This window comes from Cladophialophora bantiana (genome assembly GCF_000835475.1).
Source record: "Cladophialophora bantiana CBS 173.52 unplaced genomic scaffold supercont1.2, whole genome shotgun sequence".
Taxonomy (NCBI): Eukaryota; Fungi; Ascomycota; class Eurotiomycetes; order Chaetothyriales; family Herpotrichiellaceae; genus Cladophialophora; species Cladophialophora bantiana.
Genome location: NW_015971576.1, coordinates 1,246,340 through 1,266,103, shown reverse-complemented (window position 1 = coordinate 1,266,103; position 19,764 = coordinate 1,246,340). Strand labels below are relative to the sequence as shown.

Sequence of the window (19,764 nt, the reverse complement as noted above, 5' to 3'; positions counted from 1 at the left end):
GTTCACCATCAAATGCCTGTTGGCGCAGACCTTGGTAATGCATTATTCCCGCTCATATCCTCCGATCATACCTCGTCGTTTACATCGAGATCTTCAAAGTCATCCAGCAGCTCATCCATGTTTATCTGAGGCACTTCATCGTCGCTGCTCTCTCCAGTCACCATGCTCATCTCATCTGCATCCTTCTTTTTCTGATGCTTGCTCTTGTACAATGCTAGCGTTTGTCTGAGCTCGGCGTCTTCCTCCACGTCTCGCAAGAACATTTCATAATCGGCATCCATCCTCTCCTGGTCTGCTTTCTTTGGTAATAGTTCGCCCTCATCTTTAACCATCCGCTTCAGTTTCCAGTTTCTGGACTTGGCCTTCTTCTTCCTGGCATAGAACTTCTTTACTAACATCACGTCTGGGATAGTTGATGAATAATTGTTGCTCTGCTCCAAATCCTCGAACTGCGGGTTGTTGAAGTTTGTTCCTGTCAAGTGATAGCCAAGCACTGAGTCCCCGGCGTGCAACACGCCTCCAAGATGTGTCCGGCAGTAGTAAGTCTTGTCATTGACTCCAAGGTCTGACGCTCGTGCTACGGTGGCCTCGGCTCCGAAGAACCGGCCGTTTTGAGTGCCCAGGGGTTCGATGTCGAGCACCACAAACTCTACAAGTTCCTGCACATCTGCAAGACTTTTGAAAGGCGTTCGCCAGTACGTCGATGTCGGCATGTCTGTTGTCTGTAGCGTAGTAGGGTCTAGCAGATTGATTGACGTGCCTACTCTGTAGCAGAGGGTCAAGGGCGCAATGTTCCCGATGGATTTGGCCATCTTGATAGGCAAAGCGACTAGATCATCTTTGCAAATCGGCAATAGCTCGCAAGAGAATGTGAATTTGTATGACTTTGCGGATGTATGGATATCCATGGAAATCAGTTCTTGGGACTTCTTTACTCTGACTGGTGCCACAGAGGTGAGGAAGTCGACAAATTTTTCGGCATGATTTCGTTGAGCAAAGTAGAAATCTAGCCCATCTTTGACTTCTTTGATGTTTATCGTGTCTTTGTGCGCTTGGTGTTTGAGGACCAGCTGCTCGAGATACAAGAAGGTTCGCTTATGAGGGACTTTCTGTCGAACTTGGACTGAGGCTCGCCATACATTCGGTGTGTATGACTTGGCGCATTCTGGGCATTGTTGGAAGGCGACTACATACTCCACCTCGAAAGTTTGCTGCAGGATCGTTCCTTCGTACGCCTCTTGTTGAACGGTAATCTTGACCTTTATCCGCCTAGAATGGGGTTCCGTCCAGAGGAAATTGGCATCGATGATCCGAACTTTGTTGAGACCTCGAAGTTTTCGTAGACATAACGCCAGCAGTTCTCTACTCTCTGGAGCTGCCGATACCCACTGTGAGGGGGGGCTTAGCCATCTTTCGCAATCTCTGCAAGTGTGAAGCACGCCCTCCCGCTGGATTCCTTCTGATACATCGACAGTGAGTTTGATACAGTCATAACATAAAGCACCGGCGGAGGCAGTCCCATCGATGGGGGCACCACAATTACAGCAGAGAATTGTTGCTGCTTGTGGCTTGTTCACGGTAGGAAGAGGGACTGGCGCATCGAGGTCCATCGACATCGTGAAATTCTGTAACGCTGACCAGATACGATTTTATAGAGGAGCACAGCCAGATGTTATTTCGCGAGGTAAAAGAATAAATAGTCAAGAGGCGAGAGAACAAGCGTCTGAGAAATGGAAGAGAAAAAGTGTCTATTATTCAGAATTCGCCTCCCGCTTGTTGGACCCCGGTCGGCGCCAAGAAACCATTTTCTACGAGCAGCCTCGCACGTGCTGCACGTGAAATATCTCGCTTTACCTTCTTTAACAGGTCAAGGAGTTCGCTGGCATGAAGCGAAAGCCTCGGGGGGTGAAGTATGCGGACAAATTCCCGAGGTTCGTCCTCCGCAGCCCGTCATATTGAACGAATTCCCCAGATCAACTTGCACCATCGTTCAATGTAATTTCCTGTCCTTTTTCTTCGACATGAAAGCCTGCTGCGCGAGATACGCGGCATCTCTTGTCGCATTCGGTACTGTTTCCAGAACAGCCACCTTCGCTGCAAGGTCCAAAGCTCCCATTTCTCCATTGGCACTGTGCCGTCGAACGGTAGGGTCTGGTCCGTAGAGGGGGATCATTTTGAGCTCATAATCCTGCAGATGTCTTCTACAACCATCAGATACGGCGCAATGCCGAAAGAGCTTCCCACGGACGACCCTGACGATGTCCTGTTCAACTCCCTCTACGGCGTGCGAACCATAGAATTGAATCGACCTAAGAAGCTCAACTCGCTCAATGGATCAATGGCCAGAAAAATCCTGCCTCGGCTTCGGGAGTGGGAAAAATCTCAAATGGCGAACGTCGTCCTGATCAGCGGTGCTGGTCCAAAAGCTTTCTGCGCGGGCGGTGACGTTGCCGAACTTGCGCTGCAGAATAAAGAAGGTCCAGAAGGCCAAAAGAAGTCCTCGGATTATTTCGCTCTGGAATACAAATTGGACCATCTGATTGCGACATACAGTAAACCATATATAGCAATCATGGATGGTATAACCATGGGAGGCGGCGTTGGTCTCTCGGTCCACGCACCTTTCCGGATTGCTACCGAAAAGACCGTCTTTGCCATGCCTGAGACGACCATTGGTTTCTTCCCTGATGTCGGTGGAAGTTTCTTTTTGCCTCGCTTGGATGGCGAGATTGGTACCTATCTATCGTTGACCTCCGAGCGACTCCATGGTGTGCAGGCTTTCTATGCTGGCATTGCCACACATTACATCGACAGCTCTGTATTGGCACAAATGACAACTCGACTCTCGGAGCTTGTTTTTAAGGATTATGCAGATCTTAACGAACGACTTGAGCTCATCGACTCCACGATCGCCGAGTTTTCGAGCAGTCTGCCCTCACCGGATTCGTACGAAGCTGCCAAATATGGAAATCTCACCGGTGCACTGCGAGAAGCCATCGACAGAGTCTTCAAGTACAACACGATAGAGGAGATATTGGGCGCTCTCCAGAAAGAAACTGAATCATCAGATGCGAAGATCGCCGAATGGGCGAAAGCAACTCAAAAGACCATCGCCATCCGATCTCCCACCAGTCTTCGGGTCACGCTACGTCAACTAAGACAAGGGAAGCACTGGAACATCTCCGAGACCTTCATCAAAGAACACAAGATGGCCAGCAAATTCATGGCACACCCCGACTTTGTTGAGGGCGTCTCTGCACGTCTGATCAACAAACCGCCCACGAAACCCGAGTGGAAACCTGCTAAGTTAGAGGACGTCTCGACAGCAGATGTGGATGAATTTTTCGTCATGCCTACTGCGCAAGAGGCTCTGGAATTGGTGGAGCCTTACAAAGGAGCACTCGACCAGCATTACACAGACTATCCGCACGCCAAATTTGCGTTACCCCGAGAGGCAGATATCGAGGTTGTTGTCAAGGATGTGGGCCAGGAAGGCTCAAAGAGAGTGGTTGACGAGCTTTTGAGGCAGTGGAAGAACAAAGCTGGCGTGAGAGAGAAAGTCCAAGAGGTAATTGCGCGCAAGACTGTTTCCAGTGATGGCAAGGCCCTTCGCTGGAAAGGCGAAAGTCCCCGTTTATAGACGGAGTACATTAGAGGGGCTGCTCTAGACAATTGTAGCATTAGGAGGGAAAAGCTCCGTATTTGCGTGCAAATGGCGATTTCCAAACATACGTACAGCATTGTTTTTGACCCAGCCTTGCTTAGCCTTGCTTTTCCCACCAGGGTTTCTCCAACCGAAATTTTTCTCCGCATTCACGTTTACCACTGGCACCTCAATTGGTAGTGGGTGCCCTCCTAGTCTTTTGTTGCGTATTTCAAAACAACATCTTTGCCATCAAATGCAGCAAAAACCTCTGTAGCCCCCCTCTCTTAACCTACGGAGTTGAAAATTGTCGGAAGCTGACAATGATGGGTCCGGAGAGGAGGAATGCCTACCTCGACGCAGGGTTTTCGGACGAGTCCGACCAAGATACCGGCTACGACTCTGAAGCTGCTGAAGCATCGAAAGCTGGCAGAGCAAGTAAGAGACGCAAGATCGAACGCGAAAGCAGCGATGAAGAAGAACATGGGTTCGATCTGAGACACGTCCGAGTCCCAAAGACCGCGAGCACACCATCTGCGGCTCCGCTTTTAGAATCGGATGATCGCGAGGACGAGAATAGGAAGGACGACAAGAATAACGAACACCTTGGGGATGTACACGAGGGCGTAGAAGCAAACGTGGCGACGAGAGCTAAAGAGATTCAATCCGGATCCGTGACGAGCGGACATGCAGACCAGAAGAAAACCCCAAAATCTAAACAGAAGGAAACGACCCCAGGCGTAATCTACCTCTCATCGCTCCCTCCGTACCTGAAACCCTCTGCGCTGCGCAACCTCCTAGAACAGCGGGGTTTCTCGCCCATCAAGCGGCTCTTCCTCTCGCCCGCCTCGCGCCACGCACACAACTCGAAAAAGAATTCGCGCCAGCTCTACACGGAAGGCTGGATCGAGTTCTCGTCCAAGAAAGTCGCGCGAAGGTGCGCCGAGACGTTGAACGCCACCACCGTGGGCGGGAAGAAGGGCGGGTGGTACAGAGACGACGTGTGGAATATGAAGTATTTGAAAGGCATGCGGTGGGAGGAGTTGATGGCTGGGGTGAGGGAGGAGAAGAGAGAGGAAGAGGGCAGGAGGGACGAAGAGAGGAGGATCATCGCGAGGGAGACGAAACGCTTCATTGAGGGCGTGGAGAAGGGGAGGAAGCTCGAGGGAATCAAGAGGAAGAAGGCTAGCAAAGAAGGAGGCGGCGAGGATCCGGAACGTCATGGTGGAGATGGGGCTGGTTTGGATGTCAGGAGAACCTGGAGGCAGACTGAAGTTAAGGGCAAGAGGAAAGGACAGGACACTGCTGGGGATGAGAGGATAAGCGACGACGTGAAACAGGTGTTGAACAGGATTTTCTGATGCGTTGCCTTCGCGTCGAAACGATTATCATCATTTGAGGAACCAGCCTAGCAAATCTCTCTATTCATAGCAAAAACATTTCAAACGTGGACATTGTCATCGCTTCTTCGGCAATCGAAATGGATGCGCCTCCGTGTTCAAGACAAACTCGTCGAGACTCACGACGTTGGGGTCTTCGAACAACAGCCAAAAGTACTTCAGCGTCTCGGCCATCCAGAAACTTTCCATCTTGTCCGTCTTGCGCGGATCGGACAGCGTCACGTCCTCAATGCACGAATAGCCAAACTCGGTGCGCGTGTACTTGGTGATGGCCTCGAACATTTCCCACGCGCTTTCACGCAAGGACTCGTCGCCCGTGACGCGATAGAGGACGAAGATCGACTCGATCGCCTCGGGGCGCAGTTCGTAGGCACGGTTGGCGATGGCCGCGACGCCCTTGGGCAAGCGCAGCCGCTGGGACTTTTTGCGGAAGCGTTCGCCTTCAGGCAGCAGTTTGTCCTGGGGAGTTTCGTCATGGGAGTTGAGGAGGAGCATGTGCTTGTGCCAGGCTTTGTCGTCCCATTTACATTGACGGTCGTCAGCAGGGCACGAAATGAGGTGGAACATCTCCGGCATGATGGCCGTCGCGGTTTGCTTGTACGCCCAGATGCAGCCGTGGACCAATCTCTCCGCCGTCTCCAGATCTTCAGGAGAATTGAACAATTTCGCGGCCAAAGCGAACATGCCTCCAGCGAAACAGGCGAGGTGTTGAGTCTGTGGGATGAGTTCGGTATGGCCAGGCCTGAAGGACTTTAGGGTACCTGCCATGAGAATGTCTTGGTTGGTCGGTGTCATGGGTTTGAAGAGGATGAACTTCTTCATTGGATCTTTGGCGATTTCGTAGAGCTTTCTGTACTGCTCGTTGGCTCCCCTGAGCAGCTGATATTCCTTGGGGAAATACTCGTAAACCGAATCGGCTGACCCGCCAATAGAAAAGGTCACGCCGTCCCCAAACCAGCATTCCCTCGCATTGACGATATGTGGGAAAAGACCTGGTGCCCTTGTGTAGTTCTGCTGGCTTTCGAGGCAGTCCGAGATGCGCTGTACCGCGTCGTAATACTTCGGGTCGCCAGTCAGCTGCGTGAGCCTGGTAAATTCAAGACTCAACGTCCCAAGCTCAGCGACGAGAGTATGGCCTGATGCGCCCTCGACACCAATCTTTGACCACTTCGTGATTGGCAAGTGGTTTGGCGTGTCGAATGCGCCGTACAGCATTTCACCAAGCTCTATGGCCTTGTCGAGCAATGTGGGATATTGGCGATTGCTCACATCATATGCTCCGAGCAGACCTCCAAGATGACGGATTGTGGTCTCGAAGACATTGATTGGAAGTTGTGTAGCAGTGTTGAAATCGATGCCGGCCACCGCGCGAACGGCGGTCTCAAAGTCGTCCTTGAAGCCCATCAGCCAGAGTGTGTCCAAGGCATCCACCAGAGTCAGAGACCAGTTACCAAAAGTACTTCTATATCCACCTGTCACAGGAGCCAGCTCGTCTTTCAGCCATGCCTTCCGTCGATAGCCCTTCCACGAGTGCATCATTGCCGCTTTAATAGCTTCAAGACGAGCCAGCCGAGACTCTCTGGCCGGCCTGCTCTCGGGCTTGAAGTCATATTGGATCCTGGGGAGAACTTGAACCGCTGTGGGGAGGGGAATAAAGCTGCCAATTTTATTGATGATATGGCCCTTCCCGGGCTTCAAAGGAGGGTGACCGAGGCCTTCCTCCAACTCCTCAAACGGTTCTCCCTTGCCCTTGTGACCAAGTCCATACTCAGAAGGGGATCCATCACCAACCCATTCCAAGGACGAGCCGTAAAGATGCCAAATCAAGAAGAACAGGACGCCTGCCGTGGCGACCACAAGCAGCGGCCTCTTTCTGCGCATCACCATCGCATGCGCATGTCGACCGGAATACCGTGAATGTATTTCAATATTTCAATATGCCCACATGGTCAGGCTGATAGGTGATATTCCTTGTTCCTTGTATGCTCTTGTCTTGTTCGGGACACGGGCGAACCAAAAAGCTCGTCACACAAAGTCCAGCCTTGTCATCGAGTCTCTGCTCTTCCGGTACGCGGCCCGGTGGATTGGCATCAAAATGAACTTGGAACAAGGAGTCTCGATGCCAAAAACGCCACGTCAGGGGTTAGGCCGATTCCAGGTAAGACTTAGCGGAGGCGAAAATACCCTTGGCTTGACGGGGATGATAGCCAGTAGTCCAGTCAGCCGGTGTTAGTGGATCTACGCAGCAAATCGCGCCTACGGTTCTTTCTCTTTTCAGAATCAAAATAGCAACGCGCCTTCGAGTCTTCTCGTCGGGAATCTCTGATCAAGTTGAAATCGATGTCTCTGAATTCTTGGCCCACCTGTCGTCAAGACGCACCCCAATCTGCGAACCATTCGTCGAAGAGCAGGTCCATTCAATCTCGCAAGCAGCGCTAACGCAGGTACAGCCACAAACCAACGGGCGCTGATCCTGCCGCCAAAGAATGGGTCAGTGGTCGTCGGATGGCGGTGGTGGCGCCCCTTTTCACGCTTTCAAGGCTTGATTCTCCACCATGGCAGGTCACTGTCTCGTTTGTTGCAAGGTCCCAACCTTGAATGTTCTGGATCTTCGTTCTTTTTTGAGAGGGCACATATTTTTCGTTGCTCTGCTCATCCTCTTCTTCTCTTCTTCTTCGTCGTCGTCCATGTCATTCGCTTGAGTATATTGAAGTCCTTCGTTTGGTTCCTTCTTATTGTCACAGTCGTTCGTTCGTCTCCTTTCCCCATATATTTGCTCGACCGCTCCTATATAAAATAAGGTCTCGTCAAAGGTCTCGACGTCAGCATGAAGACAAGTCCACTATTTACTCTTGCTGCTGCCGCTATTTCCGGCGCTGAGGCATACTACAAAGGATTCAATATCGGGGCCAACCTGGCCAACGGAGCCTGTCGAAGCCAGTCAGATTGGGAATTCGTCTTCAACAAGATCGCCAGCTTTCCAGGAAACTTCAGGAGCGCCAGGCTGTACGCCTCAAGCGACTGCAATACCCTGGCAAACGCGGTGCCTGCCGCCATCAAGACTGGGACCACTCTCCTTGTCGGCGTCTGGACCGAGGATAACAATCATTATGAGGCAGAAAAGCAAGCATTATTGGAAGCCATTCAACAATACGGGCATGATTGGATATTAGCTGTTTCTGTTGGTTCTGAAGATCTGTATCGGGGCGACACCGATGCAAATACCTTGGCATCGCAGATCAATGATGTCCGCGGTATGCTTTGGGGTCTTGGAGCAAGCAGCAAGTCTGTTGGGCACGTCGATACCTGGACTGCTTGGGTTGACCCTGCCAACTCAGCCGTGATTGAGGCTGTCGACTGGCTCGGTAACGATGCATATCCCTACTGGCAGGGCGTTGAAATCGACAATGGCGCCGCAAATGACGCGTATTGGGCTGCCGTCAATCAAGTTAGAGCCGTCGCGGGCGGACGTGACGTGTGGACTACTGAGACCGGCTGGCCTATTTCTGGCGACGCTGTCGGCAACTCTGTCCCCTCGGTCGAAAACCTGCAAACCTTCTGGTGGCAGGTCTCGTGTGCAAGCTTCGACAGTCTGAACTACTTCTTCTACGATGTTGACGACTTCACGGCCTCACCGAGTTTTGCTGTAGTCGACTCTAACTACGACCCTCTCATCGACATGACCTGCGGTTCGTGAGCAGGCGAAGCGAATGCTGAATGAAACACATCGACATCATTGGCTCGCAATGAGCTGTCCAGTCCTTTACATATTTGCATAGCGCGGTTAGCAGAGGAACGATCGAGAACCTCAGGAGGAAATAGACTCACATTCGTGGATATCCAAATATATATATCTAATGCAGTGGCACATATCGACTGTCGTAAAGTATCTATTGATTTCCGCAACAGCTCGATTCGTGCCGCAAATCCTCGACCTACCCTCTCCTTCTAACCCTTCCCCTGGCCGCAGGGGCTGAACATCAGGGCAACAAAAAGGGACGACGGTAGTGAACCCAAAACCAGAGCTCAGATCGGCAAAACTGGTGATTTTCACGAGGGTGATCAAACGATGTCGGCTAGACAATCGAGATAATGTTCGTCATCACTGCTGCTGGATTGTTCACGCAGAGCTCTCCAGCAGCAGGATAGCGTATTGGTTCCTTTAAAGACACGCTTCACGTCGAGGCATGAAGCATCGGTTTGTTCGATATCTTCAACGTTGTAGATGTTGTACTGTTCAGGTAAGTGGTAAGAAAGAGACACGACCGAGAGCAACACCTGCATCCTGTGGATTAGGACATTTGTGGTATGTGGAAATGTCTGGCAATTTGATACTGTGGAGCGGGAGACACAGGAGCACGGACATTCCATTGATGTTTCTCCTGTTGCAAATGTGTCAGGCTGCGATGGGAAAAAGGGGAAAGCCCCAGAAAGGTTCTAGAATCGGTATCTCGTCGTCCGGCTTCTTTAATTCAAGCAGGTTACATCATTCGGTCGGACGGTGAGACGTTGCAACACGAGCAGCGAACAGGTGAGTCATTGTCTGCTGACCAAGGAAAGCTTCCTTGTCTGACGAAGGCCTTAAACGGACTGTCGAGCGGCCGGAATGGACGAAATTGCCTTGACATTTTGGGGCCGGCCCATCGAGTCGATTCGGTCAGACAGACGCCCGTCCCAGTTACCGTGTTTGGTATAGATTCATCCGGCTCGGACGACGCGAGGCTCAATTATCCTCCCATCCCACTTCCCGCTTTCCTCTCTTCTCTTTCCTTTCCACATCCCCCTCATCCGCCTTGCAACCAGGCAATCAAGCAAGGCGTCTAGCACTCTTCCACCTGTCCTGATCGAAGGTCACTTTGGACGGTTGTTCATCATGGCTGCCACCATTACTGCCCAGCCTACCCGTCTCTGCATCTCCCTCTTCCCGCCATAAGAGCAATCAATGGCCCGAGTGGGAGTCTCCGGTTTCACGCAATTTATATCTACGGTCCTATCCTCTGGCTGTCAACCATGGCCAGCGAACTGTTCAATCACAATATTACGACTGTCTCGTCGGCGATGATGATAGCTCTTCAGCGCTCGGCTGGGATAATGTCGATGTCTCCGGTGAATGTATCGGCGACGCCTGCCGCGATCAAGACACATATCGGATTCTGGAGGAGGCCACGCACCGAATGGGCGACGGTTCTTCTCAAGCGGGAGATGCGGCCTCTCCCGGGGACGATCCCGTCGAGGCGTTTGGCAACGTGACTCTGAGTTTTCCAGAGAGTTTCTTTGCCAATCCCTTTGCCGTTTCCTTCCCGGGAGACATCCCATGCCCTGGAGCACCCGCGAGCCAATTCATCCCCGAATGCACCTCAGAGCCCGCTCCGAACTCGGGCAATTCTGGCACAGAGGCCTCTCCAATGACACCCGATACCGGTCTCTGTACGATATCGGACTTCAGCAACTCCATCAAATCGCCAAAGTCGACTCTCTGCACTCCATTGAACTCAGGTGAAACTACTCGTCCTGTGTCCAAAGGCCCGCTGGGTCCCAAGACGAAATACGGACCACAAATCCATTTCGTCGATATGGCCGATAAGAAGGGTGCTCAACGGATCCGTAACACGATGAACTCTCGAAAGCATCGTCAGAACAAGCTTGACAAGATAAGAGAGCTAGAGAAGAAGTTGGCGACGATCGAAGCAGAGAGGGAGAGATGGCAGGGGCGAGCGACGGAGATGGGGTGGAAACCATCTCAGTAGAGGTTTTGAATGTAGTATAGTCGACTTACATTGCTTGCATGTAAATCTCAAACTTCCAAACGAAAATATTATTAGAAGAGTTCCGATCTTTGGGCTCTCTCGCGCGCATCCACAAGGGCACTTTCCGATTTCCGCGCAATAGTCGAGTGTAGCTACAACCGTCTCGAAGGCTGTAAGTGGATATTTGAAGACAGAAGAATAGTGTGCATCTGCTTGACTCTCTAGACATCTTGGGAAACTATGCAAGCGACGTGGCTTGTGTTTAAACAAACCATATACGAGCTCGCCGGCATACAGCCTTGCGAAGCCTCGTGCAGCCTCGTGCGGTCAACAATTCACTACCCATTATTATTCACAGGCCGCAGTGCTTCTTCCTGCCTCACCACTCTCGTCAAGCTTCAAAGCACAACAACAGGGACCTGCATCAAGCTCCCATGCACTAAATCGATTTATGTCGCGCAAACCCTGTCAACATATACACCCAATTTGAAAGAAGTTGCGGGTACCACACTGCGAATAAATAGAGACCTTCGCAAGCTACACTTCCAGCGGCCGGGTATGTGGACACGAAAAAAAGTTCACAGTTCTACATATATCGGGTCTGGTGGGCGGGGCCTTCTTCTCCCTGTGTTTGAAAAAAAGAATGAGAGAATTAATTCATGCGTAGTTTTCGCTGTGTGCCCTCAAAGGTAGCGCGGAAGGTCTCGGCCCATATGTATGTCTCTCCTTCTTTTGAAACAATTCATTTCACATCAGCACGGTATGAGTCGATCATATCGTGGTCTTGATGAGAAGTTAACCGGATCTCTCTTTTGGCTGCTGTAAGATTGCTCGGAACGCTCCCCACCGGGGGGAGGCCAGGAGCCGCAGCACCCAAGTGGGAGATCCGGTTGTTAGGAGGGAGAAGGTAAGATCAGATCCGGTGGTGGCTTTGAACCTTTTTTTTTGGGCATCTTGTAGTTGAGAGAGGAGAGAAGAGAAGGTTATGGTAGGAGGGAGATAGAGATATAAAACTATAATAAGAATCGTTATACGTATCAGCAGCACCCTAAACTTATTGTTATGTATATACGGAGAGAACTATTCACTGTACAACCTCTCTCTATTTCGGTTTCGCCATTTCTTCGCCTCTCGCCTTAATTGTCTTCCGCCGTACATACCAGTTCCAGAATACTTCCCAGGACGCAACCGTAGCCATGAGAGGCGGGCAGACAAGAAGCAGCAGACTCCACCACCGCGGACTTTTGGATTTGATCTTCCCCATAACGTCCGCAATCTGAATCCTAAGATCGTCTTTATTTCCATCATTGTAGAGGACATAACCTTTTCCCGCATTCTTCTTGTCGTTGTTTCGACGTTCACATCGCACAGCCTTTTCTCGCACATCGGCCTGGCTCTTGACTCTGTTCTCTGCGTCTTCAAACGATAGATGCGGATCTCGGTCTTGGAGACGTTGCATCTGGATCAGTGGATCAGAGACAGCGACGACAATGACCGTGCTGCAGAAGATGTCGAGACCAGACTCGAACAACAAGGGAACGTCGACAAGCACAGCCCAATGTCCTCGGAGATAGTAATACAGCATCGCGCGTGCCATTAGAAGCCGTACGGCCGGATGTACAATGGCGTTCAGCTTCTTCCTGTCGCGTATCCTCTCTTCTGTATTGCCAAACACTCTTCTTCCCAACATGGGTCTGTTCAACGGTCTCCCTTTGCCGTTCGGCCCATTTTCCTTGCCGCCGCATTGGGGATCTGAGGCCGGAAGGAGGAGATCTGGTGTCGTGGGACCAAAGGTTGCGACTATCCGGCGGTATCCCCATGTACCTGGTTCTACTGCTTTTCGTGCTAGCAAGTCGGCATCGACCAATGGCAAGGAGTACGGGGGAGAGGACAGTATCTGAGAGCAGGTGGATTTGCCGGTTGCGATCGAGCCTGTAAGACCGATCACAAGCATCTTGCGGTCTTTGCAAGGCCAGTGTTGGCCGAGAATAGGACACTCTTGCAGACAGTATTGCAGAGCTTAGACCAAGCAGTAAACGGCCAGTGCAATTTGGATCTCACCACAGGACAGTTCTATTGCGAAAGCCGACAACGGCCGAGGTCAACTTCGGATTCCGGAGTAACTATATTCCGTACAAGACGACGCTAGTGGCGAGGCTGATGCTTAACCTAATAAAAACAAATTGTGGAACGTTAATGTGAAAATAGTATCAAAGACTCAAACGCATATCCTGATACTGCATCCGAGAAGCCAACAACCGGCAAATCTGTTAGTTTGCATTCGTCTGGCTTCTTTGTGCTACATTTACTTGCTGTGACTCATCCTGGAGATGAAAATCATCCCTCTTTCTTCATAGCGCCATGCCAACCATTCCAATACCATCAAGAGAAATGAGACACTGCCACTCGGACTGAGATTTCTGTCATCCTGATTGTGGGTGCATATTATGCCCTTTCAGGCCGTTAAAGGCATTCAAAAGTTCCCAAGCTCATTCCGCAATATTGCCCGGTCCCGTACGTCGTCAAAAATGACTACGGTACAGCTCCCATTGACACCAGCGGAGAAGCTGTTCCGGCAGTGCCTGCTGGACTGCCGAAAGGAGATGGACTCCGTACCTGGGATGAAGGATCTCGTGCTTCGGTGGACAGGAGGCTGGGTCCGGGATAAGCTGCTCGGCGTGCAAAGCCATGACATTGACGTGGCACTGAGCACGATGACCGGATGGGAGTTTGGTCAAGCACTGCAGACTTTTATCAAGGAGCATGGCACAAAATACGAGGATCAAGCTAGGAAACAAGGATTCAACTCGCATGTGAAGGATATTCACAAGATTGAGGCAAATCCGGACAAGTCAAAGCACCTAGAGACCATCACCACCCGAATGTTCGGCATTGATGTCGACTTTGTCAATCTTAGAAAAGAGGTGTACAATCATCAAGACCGCCATCCACAGGTTGAATTTGGCACAGCCGAAGAAGATGCGCTCCGTCGCGATGCCACCGTCAACGCCCTCTTTTACAACCTAGACACGCAAGAGGTCGAGGACTTTACGCATCGAGGGCTCGAGGACATGAAGAACAAGATTATCCGGACGCCTCTTGCGCCGTATCAGACATTCAAGGACGATCCACTACGGGTTCTGCGCCTCATCCGGTTTGCCTGCCGACTGCAGTACGAGATCGAGCCGAGTGCGAAAGAGGCGATGAAAGACGCAACCATCCACGAGGCCCTCCGCTTGAAGATCAGTAGGGAGCGCGTGGGGGTGGAAATCGGCAAGATCATGGCCGGACCTGATCCCTACACCGGATTGAAGTACGTCAACGAGTTTGAGCTTTACTTCACTGTGTTCGCCGACCCGACAACACCACCGACCGACGATTCGGTTGACGCAGGTCATGCAATCATCGCCTACAACGGTCTCCAAGGGATCCTGGACGAGAAGTCCTCGATCTGCCTAAGCCTGAGACCCAAGGAGGACCAAGCCCTGAGCTGGTTTCTCGCGGCGTACACACCCTGGTGTAAGTCGTCAGCAAGCGCATACCAGGCGTCCAGGGAAGGCATCAAGGCCACAAACAGCATGAGCAAGGTCCTGAGAGATGCAATCGACATGCGGCCGGCCATCCTCGACGGAGTGCAATCCGTCAACGATGAGAAAGCCATCCGAGGAGACGTGGGTATGACGCTGAGACGGTGCAGAGAGGCGTGGAGATCCCATGTGCTTTTCTCACTGCTCTGCGACCTCGTGGAGCAAGATTTCTCGACCGTGATTGACCGCTATCAAAAGTTCCTTGCTTACATTCACTATCAGAAGCTAGAAGACGCGTATGCTGTAACTCCAATTCTGAAGGGCAACGAGATCAGAGAAGCATTGGGTAATCCAAAGGTCGGTCCCTGGCTCGGGAAAGCGGTCGATGACCTTGCACGCTGGCAGTTCAACCATCCTCAGGGGGCGAAGGAGGAAGCAATTGACATGATCATTGGCAAAAGATCGGAACTAGGTCTCAGTTGAAGATTGTGGCTTTAGGAGAAGTCACTGCGCGTCGATCGTGGCTGTAAATTGGAAATGGACGACAGATCAAGAAGGCGTGGGTGACCTGGGGAGGGAGCTCTGGTGTGCTTCGGCATTTCTCATGTAGAACAACCATCCCCATCCTCTTCACTCTCCTCTCACCTCTCCCTCAGACGCAACCAAAAATTTGTAAGTATCCCCTCTTTTCCTCAATATGTGTTCTCTCTGTGGAGTGTTAATCTTGCTACTGGGTGAATGGACCTGCACAACAAGCTGACGTTTGAACTTACAACCTCACTGCCCTCCTCTGTTGTACCGTCCTCTGAGACGCTGCCGCTGACGCCCTAACTCATTGCTTATTCTTACATGACTATGATCAAGATGGCTATACTAATAATATCGTTTGATCTAGACAAGGCACCTACCAGCACCAGCACCAGCACCCAAGCAGCAAAGGAGAAGCATCTCCGGCCTATGAGGGTCGAACTCAACAGCAAGTATCAGGATTGCAGCAGGCGGGCTTCATCTTAAAGAGGGACCAAAGTCGACTGTTTACTGTTCGCTCCGAGCTCCCGCTGCTGCAGGCGGTGCTCGGGGTATGTGTTTTTAATATCCCTATACGGTTAATGGAAGCTAACTCGATCTTTCAGGAAGTTTAGGAGTAGTAGCAGCATCGTTGATAGTAATAGTGTGTGGTAGCATGAATTGAAGATGAAATAGATTGTACAGAAGAAATAAATTCTATTTCCATGAAGATTGTCCTTTAAGCCGATTAAAACGAAAAGTGACACAGTCCGACGCAAGATACACGCTGTATCTAATGTAGCCGAACAGAGCTCAACATCGACGAAGTGGTCGCTATATCGAAAACAGCTAACGGCGTACATAAAAGGGCAGAGTACCTCTATTTCCAAAAATAAACGCCGTGCTGATTACCAATGAAGGTTATCTCCGTGGTATCAGCGAAGGCTTCGAGCGTGCCAGTTAAATACTTTTCAATTCGGCTTGCCGTCTATAACTTCGAACTTGCTGCAAGCCTAGCAGCCCTCAAGGTGACATCCCTTGCCTCTTGACGAACAGCCAGATCCATCATGATCTCTTCACTGCCACCACCAACAACATGGACACGCACATCTCGGCTGATCTGCTCGATGCGAGCACCTCGTCCAGTCTTGGCATAACCAGCTCCGCCCATGATCTGTTGGGCTTCTCGGCAGACTTTTTCCAAACATCTCGTGCTCATCACCTTCAGCAGGGCGGTCATACCTCCCACATTCACCTCCTTACCCGTAACACGTCCGGTCTCGATTATATAACAGAGCTGTTCTAGGAAGGCATGGGCGGGCTCGATCAGGAGCCCGAACGTAGCAATCTTTGACTTGATGGGGGCATGTTCGATGAGTTTTTTGCCGAATGTTTCGCGATCGCAGGCATAGGTATATGCATCTTGAGCGCAAACTCGGGCCAGACGGAGTGCGGCGGTGGCGAGAGACAAGCGTTCTGGATTGAAGTTTGACATGATGATTTGAAATCCGTGATTTTCTCGCCCGATGAGATTCTCCACTGGAACTTCGACGTCCTCGAAAGTGATAAATGTTGATCCTGAGATTGTTAGAAGGGCAAGGATAATAATGCACTGGGGGCAACACCGTACCGCTTGCATGGACTCCTTGATTCTCCAGCCTTCGTGTTGTAACACCCTTCGCCTTCAACGGCACAACCAACAGGCTGATGCCCCCACGGCCAGGTGCACCCGTTCTCACGGCAGCCGTACAATAGTCGCACCAGATTCCGTTGGTGATCCATTTCTTGCTACCGTTCACGATATAATTTGCACCTCTCCTCTCCGCAGTTGTCCGTATATTAGCCACGTCACTTCCTCCGTCCGGCTCGGTGATACCAAGACAAAACCTGATCTCCCCTGTAGCAACTTTCGGTAGCCATCTTTGTCTTTGTTCTTTTGTTCCGTACCGTGCAATAGGGGGACAGCCAATGCCGTTGCCGCCTCCTAGACCCCATATTGGACCGCACCAGCCCAATCGGGCGAACTCATCGCCAACGATAACACTGCACCAGGTGTCCCATTCGTCATAGGGGATTCCCGCAGGCTGCTGAATACCACCCGCATCAGCTGGATCAACGACAGGGTGTGTAATCGCAAATCCTAGCTGGCAGTGCCGTAGACGGACGTGTTCAGGCACTTGGCCAGCTATTTCCCACTCTTGTGCATAGGGTGCGAGTTCCGTGTCGACGTAGTTGCGGACAAATGCACGGAGACGGTGATGCTTCTCGGTGTAGTACGGGTTCGTGGGGAGGTCGAGCTGAGGGAGAAGAGGTTCGGAGAAGGGTGCTGGAGGAGCCATTTTGGTATGACTTCAGCTGTAGAATCAGTGGTGAGGAAGCAAGCTTCCAAAAGTACCTGCGGACTACATGGTGTAGAAACTTGGGTAGGATGCGCGGAGAGGGTGAAACACAAGGACGAGGCCGAGTTGAGCCTCGGTCTCAAATGCTTGGCTGGGACTAAACCTAAAATGGAACCCGCCGTGCTTAAACCCACCACAGCCTCGATGGCAAGGCTGAGGCACAAGCTGAACTTGTCAGGCAACCGAGAAGCGAGTCACCTCCCAGCACTGGGCAGCCGGCGACAGCCTCTTCACAATCGATTCCTCCCGCACTGTTGAATCCTGCGTCCCCTGCTTGCGCGAGAGTGGCAAAGTCGTGGCCATGGAGGTAGAAATATTGTCATTTGGTCAGCATACTGAGATTGTGCCACGCGGATTGACTGTCATCTCACCGGGTGCGTTGCAAATTGTGGCGCATTCTGGATCACAAGGTGGAATTGAGAGTTGAAAATTGAAACTGAAAAATAAACAACAAAAATGGTCGACTGCAAAGTCGTCGCGTTCTCAATCAGGAGGCAACGTACCCCGCTTGTAGCGTCATAGTCCTCCGAGACCACTCTCCATCCCTTGTTCCAACCCGGTATCGAGATTGAAGAATGTTATATTCTGGTAATCCGCCTGGTAGAAGGACTGCTCTACTCTCACGGTTTCGAGAAGGCTGAACGATAACTCCCGGATCGATTGGTGCCAACGTCCACGGTTTGTCCGTCAGGAAGGCCATTGTTCGGACGGCCAACTATCGACGGCACCGTGGGGTGCAAATTGGTATATTCTTCATCCGAGCAATTGGTTGAAATACCATACCATTGAGAACTGGTAGGTTTGCCCCTACTTGAACCGTTGTATCACAAGATGCCCGTTTGGCCATGTCCGTTACATCCATGAATTGATTTGCTCAAGCAGTCACTCCTATTGGTACGAATCCAGTAAATTCCATCTGCAGGGAGAGGGACCGTGTTCAGTGGATCGATTTCGGCCACTGCTTCGACGATTATGTTGTATCGTTGTCAATTCCAACCAGAACTGAGGTGTTCATGTAAGGGAAAATCGGTACAAAGTCGGCTGTGACCACTTGGAGCCCGTGGTTGTCGATGTTAAATTTGAAAGTGCTTTGGAAGGATGTGTTGATGAGCCTTACAAGGCATTTCTCCTCGGGGACCCTGGTGTTGGGTCGTCGAAGGTGATGCTATGGAGGTGGGACTATGGTGTTGGATTGTGCTGATCTATGGAATCTCTTCACATCACTGGCGCCATTTAGTAAGATGTCGAAGTCGGCGAGGCCATTAGTGAGCACATCAAACGTTGAATTTTGTTCCCAATCGGATATGATCAATGGCGGGGATGACGGCTTCGTCAAAGGCAGCAGAGCTTGGTTCATGCAGCGAGATGGAGCAAAGCAACAACGCAGAAGAATCATGATTATATACACGATCGTTACCTTATAGGTAAGGACTCGAACCTTCGCACGTTGGCTTTCGCGCTCAAGCTAGTTGCTCCCTGCTACTACCCATACCTCAGAACCAAGATCAAGGTTCCGTAGCGTACCTCGAGTGCTGACCCACTTTCTGGTTTTATTTTTCGCACCTCGCTATATCTACCCAGTACCTAGGTAACGACATGGACTCTGTTGCCGCAGAACGCGCACGAGCATACTAGGTATCTTTGTCGTCTCGTCCTTTACACAGTCATGTTCCGAAGCTTCCCCATAGCAAATTCCAGTTGCTCCACCGACGAGCCCCTTGCTGCCTCCTTCCAATCGTCATCAAAGTCATCGCCATTGTCGTCTTCACCAGCACTTCTCTTGGTGCTGTGCTTGGACGAGTACGACAATGCGGCCACAACCAGCAGACCAACTAGAACGGCACATCCCGTACCAGTGACAACCCCCTTCATGTTCGCATTGGCACCTTGAGTGTACGCTTCAATGATTTGCTTCTCCGACACCCCTGATCGAAGCTGTTCCTCTATTTTCTTCAGCCCTGCGTCAAGTTCTTGCTTGATGAAATGCCTCTCCTTTTCCTCCAAACGATTGAATTGGAAGGTTAAATCTTCCTTGACCTTTGGATTATTCGTCTTGAGATGATTCGAGATCAGTTCTCTGACCTGATTCTTGTCTAATTCTCCTTTGCTTCCGTACTCAAGGAGTGTGACCTCCTTGATGCTGACGAGAGATGTATTGACGTTGACGGAAGGGATCCAGGTCCACTGGGAGGTCTTAGAGGGCTTGGGAGACTTCTGCTCCGGCATTTTGCTTTCCTTCGCAAACTGCTCTGTCATCGGTGCAGAGGACGGCGTGTACTTCTGATTGAACTGTCAGCCCTTTCAGTCTACCAGAAACACAATGAAGTCTACCAAACGGCCCAAACCTGCAAAGAGTCACTTCCAACTCTAAAGGCCGACTTTTAGGACTTCGAAAACAGTCTATGCTGCGTCTTATTAACCACTTGAGGGAGCATCCCCAGGAATTTGCCAAGAGTGGTAGGGTTGCGGCGCAACGCCCGATATGTGTGACTGTTACATGATGTCGGTTTTCAATCTGCGACTACATCTTAGCAAAGCCGG

General features: G+C 51.1%; 10 protein-coding genes across 10 annotated transcripts; 5 read left to right on the top strand and 5 right to left on the bottom strand.

The window, feature by feature from the left end:
* Positions 1 to 65: 65 nt before the first annotated feature.
* Z519_01460 (uncharacterized protein) lies at positions 66 to 1,616 on the bottom strand (the record flags this gene model as incomplete). The annotated part of the gene is made up of 1 exon (XM_016759217.1): positions 66 to 1,616. One exon carries the CDS (start codon positions 1,614 to 1,616, stop codon positions 66 to 68), a length of 1,551 nt encoding a protein of 516 aa, XP_016624545.1.
* Positions 1,617 to 2,194: 578 nt separating this feature from the next.
* Z519_01459 (uncharacterized protein) lies at positions 2,195 to 3,640 on the top strand (the record flags this gene model as incomplete). Its single annotated transcript, XM_016759216.1, has 1 exon — positions 2,195 to 3,640. The coding sequence occupies one exon, from the start codon at positions 2,195 to 2,197 to the stop codon at positions 3,638 to 3,640; it is 1,446 nt and encodes a 481-aa protein (XP_016624544.1).
* Positions 3,641 to 3,969: 329 nt separating this feature from the next.
* Z519_01458 (uncharacterized protein) lies at positions 3,970 to 5,004 on the top strand (the record flags this gene model as incomplete). Its single annotated transcript, XM_016759215.1, has 1 exon — positions 3,970 to 5,004. The coding sequence occupies one exon, from the start codon at positions 3,970 to 3,972 to the stop codon at positions 5,002 to 5,004; it is 1,035 nt and encodes a 344-aa protein (XP_016624543.1).
* Positions 5,005 to 5,100: 96 nt separating this feature from the next.
* Z519_01457 (uncharacterized protein) lies at positions 5,101 to 6,930 on the bottom strand (the record flags this gene model as incomplete). Its single annotated transcript, XM_016759214.1, has 1 exon — positions 5,101 to 6,930. One exon carries the CDS (start codon positions 6,928 to 6,930, stop codon positions 5,101 to 5,103), a length of 1,830 nt encoding a protein of 609 aa, XP_016624542.1.
* Positions 6,931 to 7,870: 940 nt separating this feature from the next.
* On the top strand, positions 7,871 to 8,740 carry Z519_01456 (uncharacterized protein; the record flags this gene model as incomplete). Its single annotated transcript, XM_016759213.1, has 1 exon — positions 7,871 to 8,740. One exon carries the CDS (start codon positions 7,871 to 7,873, stop codon positions 8,738 to 8,740), a length of 870 nt encoding a protein of 289 aa, XP_016624541.1.
* Positions 8,741 to 9,649: 909 nt separating this feature from the next.
* On the top strand, positions 9,650 to 10,790 carry Z519_01455 (uncharacterized protein; the record flags this gene model as incomplete). The annotated part of the gene is made up of 2 exons (XM_016759212.1): positions 9,650 to 9,733; positions 10,062 to 10,790. 2 exons carry the CDS (start codon positions 9,650 to 9,652, stop codon positions 10,788 to 10,790), a joined length of 813 nt encoding a protein of 270 aa, XP_016624540.1.
* Positions 10,791 to 11,892: 1,102 nt separating this feature from the next.
* Z519_01454 (dephospho-CoA kinase) lies at positions 11,893 to 12,744 on the bottom strand (the record flags this gene model as incomplete). Its single annotated transcript, XM_016759211.1, has 1 exon — positions 11,893 to 12,744. One exon carries the CDS (start codon positions 12,742 to 12,744, stop codon positions 11,893 to 11,895), a length of 852 nt encoding a protein of 283 aa, XP_016624539.1.
* Positions 12,745 to 13,318: 574 nt separating this feature from the next.
* Positions 13,319 to 14,800, top strand: Z519_01453 (uncharacterized protein; the record flags this gene model as incomplete). The annotated part of the gene is made up of 1 exon (XM_016759210.1): positions 13,319 to 14,800. The coding sequence occupies one exon, from the start codon at positions 13,319 to 13,321 to the stop codon at positions 14,798 to 14,800; it is 1,482 nt and encodes a 493-aa protein (XP_016624538.1).
* Positions 14,801 to 15,812: 1,012 nt separating this feature from the next.
* Z519_01452 (uncharacterized protein) lies at positions 15,813 to 17,163 on the bottom strand (the record flags this gene model as incomplete). The annotated part of the gene is made up of 2 exons (XM_016759209.1): positions 15,813 to 16,402; positions 16,455 to 17,163. The coding sequence occupies 2 exons, from the start codon at positions 17,161 to 17,163 to the stop codon at positions 15,813 to 15,815; spliced, it is 1,299 nt and encodes a 432-aa protein (XP_016624537.1).
* A 1,716-nt stretch (positions 17,164 to 18,879) lies between these two features.
* Positions 18,880 to 19,479, bottom strand: Z519_01451 (uncharacterized protein; the record flags this gene model as incomplete). Its single annotated transcript, XM_016759208.1, has 1 exon — positions 18,880 to 19,479. The coding sequence occupies one exon, from the start codon at positions 19,477 to 19,479 to the stop codon at positions 18,880 to 18,882; it is 600 nt and encodes a 199-aa protein (XP_016624536.1).
* Positions 19,480 to 19,764: the final 285 nt, after the last annotated feature.